The sequence below is a fragment of the Leucoraja erinacea genome, chromosome 6, assembly GCF_028641065.1.
Source record: "Leucoraja erinacea ecotype New England chromosome 6, Leri_hhj_1, whole genome shotgun sequence".
Lineage (NCBI taxonomy): Eukaryota > Metazoa > Chordata > Chondrichthyes > Rajiformes > Rajidae > Leucoraja > Leucoraja erinaceus.
Genome location: NC_073382.1, coordinates 85,815,599 through 85,827,735, shown reverse-complemented (window position 1 = coordinate 85,827,735; position 12,137 = coordinate 85,815,599). Strand labels below are relative to the sequence as shown.

Below are 12,137 nucleotides of genomic sequence, written 5' to 3'. Positions count from 1 at the left end.
GCCACCAGTACTAATGATGGCCTTTCAAGGCAGGTGGAAACTTCAGACCTCAGTAATGAGAGGTTGAAGATGTTCATATAAACTTCAGCCAGTTGATCCGCGCAAGTTTTGAGAACATAACTAGGTACATCATCAGGTTCAGGTCCGAGGGTTCACCCTCCTGAAGGATCTTCTGACATCAATGACTGAGATTGCAATACCATCGAGGGCTAAGGGGGCCCGAGAAGGTACAGTGTTCGATGCGTGCATATAATGCATTGACAATTCAGTCATTTGCCCTTCACAATTTCCAAAGAGTAGGTCAAGCTTTGCCGTCTCCTTTGCGGGGCCCTGCAAAATATGCAAGGTAGGCTTCCTGAACATATTTGACAAATTCCAGCCCAAACTAAGCCTTTGTTTCCACAGGAGTCTCAGTCTATAGAGGGAAAGTTGAAATCCTGTATTATGACAGCCCTATTAGTCTTGCAGCTGCCAAAAACTTCCCTGCAAATTTGTTCTTCTAATACCCATTGATCATTTACGGGCCACTCTTTATTTCGGAGCTCCACCCGTAGAGCCTCACTGGACGAACCAGTAGTAATGTCATCTGGACCACTGCTGCGACATTCTCCTTGTCAATAAAACGACTCCCCTCCTCTTTTACCCCACCTCCATCCCATCTGCAGCACCTGTACCCTGGAACATCCTGTTCATCTCTACTCTTTGCGAATCATAAACCCCCCCCTTCCCCCCCCCCCCCTCTGTTCTCCAGAGATGCTGCACAACCCGCTGAGTGACTCCAGCACTTTGTGCCTTGTTTTGTAAACAGTTCCTTGTTTCTCCAACTATCACTTGCCAGGCTTTGTCTTGCCCTGCACCTCTTTTCCAGCCTTCTCCCCCTTACTACAATTAGTCTGAAGGGTCTTGACCACAAAAAACCTGTCCATTCCCTCCACTGATGCTGGCTGATCCATTGAATTATCCAGCACCTTGTTTTAGTTTATGCAGATTGCCTCATTTGAAGAGCGTTCTCCAAACATTCTTCATTAGTACAGCCATGGCTTCCCTGATCAACATTGCAAAATGCCCTCTGTATTTACATCCCCACGCTGTCCAATCACTCCCTTTTCTTCTTGCGTTTGAGGTAGCAAAAGTCTACAGCAGGGTGATGCCATCCGGTTCGACATCCGTAGGTGCCAGTCCTAAAAAGGGCGCATGCTCTGGGTTGGCGCCAAGCTGCGGCGCTGCTGCGGTCTCCGTTTGTTGTCGTTCACCTGGCTGAGGTCAGTTGACAGGACTCAACACACCTGAAACCACTACACATTGGAATATCGAGTTCCCAATCTTTCATTTAACCATGTCGTTGGTTGCTTTTAGGCAAGGTTACATATTACCACCCTGAACATGATCTCTCTGCCAATTTCACGGTTCATTTATTAGATCTAGTCGGTGTCAAATTATATTTAATTATGTAAATGTGAAGCAATTTGGGGCATGTTCATATTTAAATGAAAATATTAGTTGATTTGAGTATCAGCATTGGATACTGACTATTAAGAACATATCTTGCTGCAGTTCTGAAATTCAGTAAGGAAGTGAGAAAGTAAAACAGTTCAATGCACAGTTTAACCAAAGATCCTATAGCGAGCAAGATAGATCACTCGACGAAAAAGACGTAGCACGGTCATGGACAGATTCATGGGTAATTTTCGGTCCCATTTCCGTAATCGGCTTCCGTCTCCGCACCAACGATCCCATAGGGAGCAAAGATAACTAGTGCGGAGACGGAAGCCGGTTACCGAAACATCCTCGTAAAAATAAAAGTTATTTGGTAAAAATCTTCTCCTCATTTTCAGAATTATAATTTATTAACACAAACTGTTCCCCCGCAACATTGATTACACTGCGAGTCGGGTCGAGTTACTGAAATGGATGAAAAAAAGACCCACGTTCCACTCCGTTGCGTACTGCACGTCAGCCCATTGCATTTAGAAGGAGTGGTCTATCTTGCTCCGTTATAGGATCTTTGGTTTAACTGCACTGTTGCAGGCTTACAAGTAGATGACAGCAATCAAATCAGAAAACAGCTTTCCTCTTCAATTTCAAACTGAGAAACAAATGGCTTTTCCATGTTAGCAGTAACCAGTCAATTATATTAAGGAAATGTACACATCCGTACTAGTTTTCTACAGTAGCCTGTTTAAAACAGGGAGAGAGATTGTTCACTTTAGCATTGTCACTGTGCCTTGTGAAAAATTACATCCAAGACTTGCCTCAATAAGAATGTCTAGTAATTCACTCGCAGCGGTGTACTCCTGCTGGTCAAAGGCAGCTCGTGCCTGTGTAATTATCCTTTGCAATTCATCGGCTTTCGTTAATTGGGACTTGGCTTCATTTGCCTCTTTCTCACTGGGGTTAGATAGTAACTGAAAAATAAACAATCTGTTATGTAACTGACTAGAATCACAGAAAAGCAACAGGTAAAAATATATTTACTAAATCAATTCAAAACCAGGTTACAAAATATTGACGACATAAATAATTGCACATGCTAAAAATCTGAAAACAGACCCGAAATGTTTACTGCTCCTCACACCATGGTTGGTGGCTGAACTTCTGAATATTTCCAGCATTTTGTGGATTTATTTGCGAAATAATGAACACAGCAAAATTAATTTGTCTTCGCAAATGATTTTCATGATAGACAATAGACAATAGGTGCAGGAGTAGGCCATTCAGCCCTTCGAGCCAGCACCACCATTCAATATGATCATGGCTGATCATCCCCAATCAATACCCCATTCCTGCCTTCTCCCCATATCCCCCAACTCCGCTATTTTTAAGAGCCCTACCTGGCTCTCTTGAAAGCATCCAGAGAACCTGCCTCCACCGCCCTCCGAGGCAGATAACTTAATGATGTTTAAATCTAGTAAACACTGTTGCTGAAGAACATTGTCCATGGTTCATGAATGAATGGCAATTGGAAATAGTTCACTGCAAAGTTTTCAGATTGTGAGTAACATCTCTACATGGCCAAAATGAAAGGGCGCTGATGCTGCGGTTAATAAATGCCGGTCCATCAATGGCGGCCACTTTCAAACTGGCATCATTTGAAACTTTTGAATGGAGAATATCAACAAATGCAGTCAGAATGTTCAAGAAGGAATTGCAGATGCGGGAATATCGAAGGTAGACAAAAATGCTGGAGAAAATGCAATCAGAAAGCAGGTGCAGAGGAATCCCCAGAAGCAGCACATTAACACTTGGATACAGGTGCAAGGTTGTGATGACAAAATAAGTAAAATAATCTGAACTCAACAGGAATTGAGTGTCCCTGAAGAAATATGACGTTACACGCAGCATTTGTCTTTAAAGAAAAAAACTAAAAGCAGGTGACAGGAACACATTTGGTGAATAATTTTGGCTCAACAAATATTTGCTTCAATGATCAACCATATCAGTTGTGCCTTCGTTAACTACAAATGTGTGCCTTCCTCAAATGGGTTAGAACAGGAGACTCAATAACTGCAAAACTTTCAAATAATTACTCGGCACATGTATCCAATTACTTCCTCAATATGTTGCAACATCACATGCTTTCAACAGATTTATTGTCCCATATCAGCACTGATCAGGGGCATGTCCTATTTTAATAGGGCTATGGATTAAAATGCTCTTGTGAGGAATCTAGTCAAAAATATAAAAATAATGATGGGAATACAGGCAGCATCTATTGAGAGCAAAACAAAGTCATCAGATGAGCAATTTATGGTCAGGGAAATATTCTCATAGCATCTAGCCCTTCATACACATATAGAATGTTGTAGAATCCGATCACCTCTTGCCTTTTCAGAAGGTTTAGGTTCATTCTGATCAATCTTTCTCATATCATTTAGAATAAGGGAGCTGTGTTCATAAAATGTATCAAACAGTGGTTACTTGCAAACAAATGAAGAGAGAACATTGGAGAACACAGCACAGGACCAAGCTGTATGGCCCACAATGCCAGTGCCGAACATGATGTCAAGTCAAACCTATCGCCTCTGCCTGCATACGATCCATGTCCCTAATTCCCTGCATATTCAAGTGCTTAATTAAAAGCCTCCCAAAATGTTAATCTGCCTCCACCACCACTACTGGCAGTGCGTTACAAGCACCCACCGCTCTGTGTAAAATAAATTACCCCATACATCTCCTTTAAACTTTGCCCCTCTCACCTTATAACTTTGATATTTCCACCCTGGGAAAAATGCACGACAGTCTATCCTATCTGTGGCGCTCATAATCTTATATAGTTTTATCATGCTCCCCTCTACCTCCAGCACTCGAGAAAACAATTCACGTTTGTCCAAGCTTTCCTCATAACTAATATTTCCTGATAATTAATACACTTTAATCCAGGCAGCATTCTGATAAACCTTCTATGTACCTTTTCCAAAGTCATCACATCCTTCCTTTGATGGGTCAAACGGATCTGCACACATTGCCACCCATGCAAGCTGCAGGCCCTGGTGATTTAGAGCCAAAGAGCATGGAAATTGGCCCTTCAGCCTATCATGCCCCATCTGCACTAGACCCACGTGCTTGTGGTTGGCCCATATCCCTCTGTACCCATCTTATCCATATCCTATCCATATACCAGAAAGAAAAAGGAAACGTATGCAAAATTTAAAAAGTTGGAATCGGAGACAGAGCCTTTGAAGAAAATAAAGGAGGCGATTAGATGGGCCAAAATGGGCTACAAACTGGCTTTGGTGTGTCAGGTTAAAGAAAATCCCAAAGTTTACTACACCTATATTAAAAACAAGAGAATAACCAAGGACTGCTCAAGATCAAGTAATTTGTCCTTGGAGTCTGGGGATGTTGGCAAAATACTTAACAAGGCCATAGCATCAGTTTTCACCATGAAGGAGGACATGGAGGACAGCAAGATTACTGTGGGGAATATTAACATATGCAAGGGCAGATTGAGATTAAGAAGGTGATGGTGTTGGGGGCTCTTGAAGAGCATTAAGGAGAATAAATCCCCAAGACCTGGTCAGTTTATATCAAAGGTTATTGAGAGAGGCAAGAGAGGAGATTGCTGGGGCCTTCACGAAGCTCTTTGCATCTTCGCGAGCCGCAGGCGAGGTTCCTGAGCACTGGAGAGTAGCTAATATTATTAATGAAGATTTAAGGGAAGTAGAACGTATCCAGTTGTGAAGAGGGGGAGGAGTTTATTTAGTTATCCAAAATTGGAGAATTCAATGTGTTCCGGAATGGAAAGCTTCATCTTGGGAGCAGATGCAGCAGAGACGGGGAAATAGAGAGTTATGTCTTTGCAAGAGGAGGTGTAGTTTGCAGGAAACATTAGTTGATAGTCTGTCCTTTGTTATAGAGACTGAAGATCCTGCCTGGTTTTGACTTTCCAAAAAGCAACACCTCGTACTAATTTGCATTAAAATCCATTAATGGAGATATGTGCCGTGTGTTGTTTTTTGGGAAGTCAAACCTGGGCAGGATCTCGACAGTGATTGTTAGCAATTTTGCAGAGACGATGCTAACTTGACTAACAACCAAATCATTAATGCATATAATAGGCAGCAGGGAACCTAGCACTCACCCCTGTGGCACACAACTGGTCACAGGCCTCCGATCAGTAAAACAACACCCCCTCTCCCCAACTTCCCTTTGACTTCTTCCTCCAAGTCAATTTTGAATCTCAGCAGGTGAGGCAGCATCGCTGGAGAGAAGGAATGGGCCACATTTTGGGTCGAGACACTTCTTCAGACTGAACAAGGGTCTCGACCCGCAACGTCGCCAATTCCTTCTCTCCAGAGATGCTGCTTCACCTGCTGAGTAACTCCAGCATTGTGTCTACCTTTGATTTAAACCACATCTGCAGCTTTTTCTTACTCAAATTTGAATCTAACAGGCTAGCTTGCCTCAGATTCCATGTGTCTTTTTCTACAGATAAAAGTTCTTCATTGAAAAATTCTTTCAAACTGAAACAAAAGCAGTGAATGTATAAATTCGATAAATTATCAATGACGATATTGGTGACCCAAAGGACAGCCAAAATGTACCAAACTTCCACTTACCACTTTCTTATAGTCTTCCACAGCTTCATTTAACTTCCCTTGTTTTAGTAGCAGATTTCCTCTCTGTAACCTTGCCTGAAAAAAAATCAGATACCAATAAGTGAAACATGTTCCAATTAACAATTGACAAAATACTATGCAAGCACTCTTTGGTACTCAACTCCAAAAAGAACAAATCTATACAAGCATCATGAAACCAATGTTACTTACAGATGTGAAGTCTGGTTTCAGCTCAATGACCTTACTTAGGTCTGGAAGAGCAGACTTTGATTTACCCATAGCTAGATAGACTGTGGCACGTCTGTAATAGGCAACATAGTTATCAGGATCTCCATCTGTAAATATAGAATATTACAGTATTATTCATTATATTAAAAGAATAGTAAGGAACACTATTATGGACACTGAGCATAACAAAACAGACTTGAATATTGTAACGTGCAAAATTTTATATTATTTGAAAATTACTGTGAATTTTGTCAGTACCAACAACACTAAAAGTGGCTATAAAAGCACAAGTCTAATTCACGACCAGGGAACAAGAAATTAAAAAATGGTAAATAATGAGGAAACCCCAGGGCAATCTGATAAATTGGGCAATTAAATTTAATGCTGACAAATGGAGACACAAGAAACACTTGAGCAAAATACTTGAGCAAATACTTGAACACTTGAGCAAAACACAATCTTGAGCAAAATACAAAGCGCTGGAGGCACTCAGCAGGTCAGGCAACATCTGGAGAGGGAAGGGCCAAGCAACAATTTAGGTTGGGACCCTCCTTCAGACATCTGTCGTTGAAATAAACCTTGCCAAAATATTGCCTGTATTCCCTCACCAGATGCTGCCTGACCTGCTGAGTTCCTCCAGCACTATTAATATTACATTTTAGTAGAAATATAGACCATATAGAAGCCCTAGAGATGCATAACGATAGATAGAACATTTTCAGGTAAATTAAGTTGAGCTTCAGCTTTTTTGGGGCAGCACAGTGGCACAGCTGCTGCCTCACAGCACCAGAGACCCAGGTTCCGTCCCAATTACAGGTGCTGTCTGTGTTGAGTTTGCACGTTAAATCTGTGAATGCATAGGTTTCCTCTGGGTGCTCTAGTTTTCACCCACAACCCAAAAAATGGGTGGGTTTGTAGATTAATCAGCCTCTGTAAATTGCCACTCGTATGGAGAAAGTAGACACAAAAGTAGGATAACATAAAACTCGTATGAAAGGGTGATTGATGATGGGCGTTGAAGGTGGAAGAAAGTCCTATTTTCCCCCAATGTGTTTGGATTAAATTTTTGTCTAGATTAAATTCCAATTCCAAATTGTTCCACACAATTTTCCAGCTGATATCCCACTTCATCCTTGGACAACCTTCTTTGCCTTCTTGGACAATCAAATTTCTACATCACCTGCATGCTTGATAATAATGACCCATGTTCTAATCAGCCATTTATTTATGACATGATTGGTCCTGGGATTTTATATATTAACAAGGAGGGGGAGAGGAAGGGAAAGATGAGGGATGATCTTGCAGAGGTGCACAAAATCATGGGAACAGATTGGGTAAACACAAGCTCTTTCCCAGAGATGTGGAAACCGGGAACGGGGGGGGAGAGATATAGATTTAATAGGAACCATAATGATGTATTTTTGTTTGTTTTTTTTCAGGATAAGGGCCAAATGCAGGCAGGTGGGACTAGTGTAGTTGGGACAAGTTGGTCCGTGTGGGCAAGTTGGGCCGAAGGGCCTGTTTCCACAGTCAGACTAAGCCTGTATTTTGGATGACAGCCTGTTCAGCTTCGACATGCTAGTGCACAGTATTCCAACTACTTTTAAGCTTTGGCTTCCATTATCATACAAATCAAATTTCCTACATTTAGTGGAGGGAAAGAAGTCCAATATACATTTTGTAATTACATATTTCATTTAATGAGCTATAATGTATCACCATGCAATGTTAATATGGGTAAGGAGAGAGTTAGTGACTTTTGAACCTAAACAATCTAACTTCATAAATAAGTAATGGAAGGACAAGGAGAATGTTGATCTTTAGGATTGTCACCCTACTGCTGGTAAATTGGTTTCTCCCTTGTTCGGTAAGTAATTGAGTAAATTTCAATTGTGTTCTTCCATAAATACCACGGTGATAATAAAATGTCCACAATTGTAATTGTAATTAATTTATTAGCCAAGTATGTAAAAACATAAGGAATTTAGTTTGCCATACAGTCATACCAAAAAAGCAAATACATAAAATTAACATAAACATCCACCACAGCACACTGCTATGCAAGGCATATTATCTTCTTCCCTCCATTTCTCCCGCAGTCGGGGCGGTCGAAGTCGATCCCCAGCAAGAGGACGCCAGCTCCACGATGTTAGGCCGCAATGCAGACAGAGATCCGACATGGAAAAATTTGCATCTCCGTCAAGGAAAGTGATAAAGAAGTCCCGTCCCCCCACATAATCTAAAACTAAAGATACACTAAAACATATATTTAACAACAGACTAAAAACAACAAAAAGAAAAGGACGAGACAGACCGTTGGCGAGGCTGCCATTGTACAGCACCACCCGGTGGATCAATGTGGGGGCACTTGAGTAATTCAGGAGGGCATGAATAGACCATTTTTCTGCAGTCTGAAGGGGGTCCCGTCCAGAATCATCGCCTTTCCATGTCTTCCAGAGATGCTGTTTGACCTACTGAGTTCTTTCAGCTCTTTGTGTTTTACTCAAGATTCCAGCATCTGCTGTTCCTGGTATCTCCATCAATAATTAAACATGTATTTGTTCTTTAGAACTGCTAAGAGTAAAACTGCAACAGTTTTAAAAACTATTACCCACACACTTACCTACAGCAGCATGAAAATGTGACAATGCATCTGCTAACTGTCCTGCAGCCAAAAGTTTCTTCCCCATTTCAAGGTGTTTTTCAACTTCAGCATTTATACCTCCTTCTATTCCTGTAAAAGCATCAAAATTATACATTAAGACTAGGTTATAATACTAAGCATTATAATTCTGCTTTAAAAGAAAGGATATGGAGGAACAAGAAGCACACTAAACAGCATTGCATGTCATTTTTAAATTAATAAACAAGATATGGAGATGGTTCGGCCAACACATTCTGACTGCAAGACTAACACAAAATTTTGGGTCGAGACCCTTCTTCAGAAGTTGCCGCCGTCTGTTTCTTTTTTATTAAAGACAGCCGGAAGTGATAAAATCAGAAAAGGCCCGAGATATTATGGCCTGGTGCTGATCTGTGGGGTCATGGTCCAAGTATAAGTAGGAGAAGGCGTCTGAGAGCTGGCGCCTGGCAACGTCTGAAGAAGGGTCTCGACCCGAAAAGTCACCCATTCCTCCTCTGCAGAGATACTGCCTGTCCCGCTGAGCTACTCCAGCATTTTGTGTCCATCTTCAGGTTAAACCAGCATCTGCAGCTCCTTCTTACACACTGCAAGACTCGCCACTTTCAATTGCTGTAGTCCACAAGTTGAAGGCAACTCATTGCTAAGAGTTAGATTAAGGGCCATTCCCCACTGGCAGTGAAGAAAGTCTTACATACGAGTTGTTGCAATTTGGGATGTCAAACCAGGGCAAGGACCTTTATATTGAATGGTAGGGCCTGGGGAGTGCACCCTTTCCAAAGCCTCCACATCCTTCCTTTAACGGCGCGATCAGAACTGTACGCAATACTCCAAATGTGGCAAAGCCAAAAGTCCAATAAAGCTGCATCATGACTTCCTAATTCTTATACTAAATGTCCGGTCCTATGAAAGCAAGCATGCCGTATGACTTCTTTACGCCATCAACTTGTGCTGTCACTTTCTGTGAGCTATGGACTTGGATCCATAGTTTTAGATATACAGATTCAGATTCAATTTCAATTTCAGATTCAATTTAATTGTCATTGTCAGTGTACAGTACAGAGACAGCGAAATGCATTTACAGGGTAGATACAGGCTCTTCGACCCACCATCCACGCCAACCAGTACAGTAGTTCCATCCTGCACACTAGGAAATATTTTCAGAAGCCAATTTACCTGCAAATCTGCACACCTTTGGAATGTGGAGGAATCCGGAGCACCTGGAGAAAACCCACACGATCGTAGGGAGAACGTACGAACAACACCTGCAATCAATATCAAACCCGGGTCTCTGGCGCTGTAAGGCAGCAAACCTACCGCAGCTCCACGATACCGATAGTTCCCTCCGTAAATCAAAGCTGCTCAGGGTTATGTCACTAATTGTACACTTCCCCCGTACATACAACCTCCCAAAGTGCAACACATTACATTGCTCAGATTTATTACTACCCACCATTTTGCCATCCAAATCTGTAGCCGATCCATATTCCACTGTATAATTTGAAGGGGTCTCAGACTGAGGAAGGCGGTCTACCTTAGTGAGGACTGCAAACTTTAAACAGTCTACATTTTCATCCAAGCCATTTATATATAATCACAAACATAGAGAGAGGTCTGAACACAGATTCCTACAGAATTCCAGTGGTCACAGACCTCCAGCCCAAATACTTAACTTCCACAAAACCCCTCGATCTCCTATCAGCAAACCAGTTCTGAATCTATGCAACCAAGTCACTATTAATCCCATGCATCTTAATCTTGTGGATCAGCCACCATGGGGGACTTTATCAAATACCAAACCATAATCAATGTCGACAACATCCACCACTCTACCCACATCGATCACCTTCAGCACCTCCTCAGAAAACCCGATCAAATTAATAAGACATGATCAGATGCATACATAGACATGAAACTAACTCATTCTCTTCCAAATGGCAGTTAATCCTATCCTGAAGAATCCTCTCCGAAAGCATTCCAAACACTATCGTGACGCTCGCCGGTCTAGAATTCCCTGGATTTCCTCCACTTCCCTTCCTACACTCCAGTCCTCCAGGATCTAGCATATGGATAGAGAAGGTGCAAAGATCTTCACCAAGTCTCCCACAACTATCGTGCCTCTCTCAATTACCTGGGATAAATTCCATTAAGTCCTGGGGATTTAGCCACCATAATGCTCTTTAAGATCCCCAACACCATCTCCTCCTTAATCTCAAGATGTGTTAACATATTAGTTGTTTTCTCTACACTTATCTTATCTACCTTCATTTCCTCCTTCTAGGTGAAACCAGATGCAAAGTACTTGTTTAGTAACTCACCATGAGGTACGAAAGGAGTAGTGATTTCAGGCACAAATTTCCTCCTTTACCCTAAAGCAGTCCCTGGTAATCTTGTTTTTAAATGTAGAGTTGAAAACCCCTGGGACTTTCTTTAATCTCATTTTCCACTACAAGAATAGGTGACAACACCTCCGCCACAATAACTCTCAATTACGTGACCACACGAGAAAGTGATTTTGGTCCCCAACCATACTTCTTATAACCGACAAATGTGCCACCACACTTGGTGCCAATGCAATCTACAAGCTTGCAGATGAAACTATGATGGGGCGGATTACAAACAATGCCAAGCCAGAATACAGGAAGGAAATAGATAATTTAGTAACTTGGTGTCAGGACAACAACCGCTCCCCCAATGTCAGCAAGATGAAGGAGCAAGTTATCGACTTTAGACTTCAGAAACGGGTCCTTCGGTCCACCGATCCCACGCCAATCAGCGATCACCCCGTGTGTACATTAATACTGTCCTACACACTGGGGACAATTTTACTGCTGCCAATTAACCTACAAACCTGTACGTCTTTGGAGTGTGGGAAGAAACCGGTGCACATGGAGAAATCCCACATGGTCAAAGGGACAATGTACAAACCCTACAAACAGCTCCTGTAGTCAGCGAGTCTCTGGTGCTGTAAGGCAGCAACTCTACCGCTGCACCACTGGGCCGCCCCTGTGCCGACTTCAGGAAGTGTGATGCCCCAATCGACATCTATGGTCCCCAAATGTTAATGGCTGAGAATGTCAAGTTCCTTGGTGTTAATAATACCAACCATCTGTCTTAAACTAACAATATGATCTAACAACCGAGGCAGCACACCAATGCTTCTACTTTCTTTGGAGACTGAGGAAATTCAGCATGCCACCAACGACTCC

General features: G+C 42.1%; 1 protein-coding gene across 1 annotated transcript in view; it reads right to left on the bottom strand.

Annotated features, from left to right (window-relative positions):
- The window catches only part of dnajc3a (DnaJ (Hsp40) homolog, subfamily C, member 3a), a 68,416-nt gene that overhangs the window by 44,890 nt on the left and 11,389 nt on the right, over positions 1 to 12,137 (bottom strand). Inside the window, exons 2-5 of the mRNA XM_055637516.1 lie at positions 8,911 to 9,021; positions 6,270 to 6,394; positions 6,060 to 6,134; positions 2,253 to 2,405 (exon numbers count right to left, since the gene is read on the bottom strand). Coding sequence (XP_055493491.1) covers positions 2,253 to 2,405; positions 6,060 to 6,134; positions 6,270 to 6,394; positions 8,911 to 9,021 — 464 coding nt within the window. The remainder of the gene's footprint in view (positions 1 to 2,252; positions 2,406 to 6,059; positions 6,135 to 6,269; positions 6,395 to 8,910; positions 9,022 to 12,137) is intronic.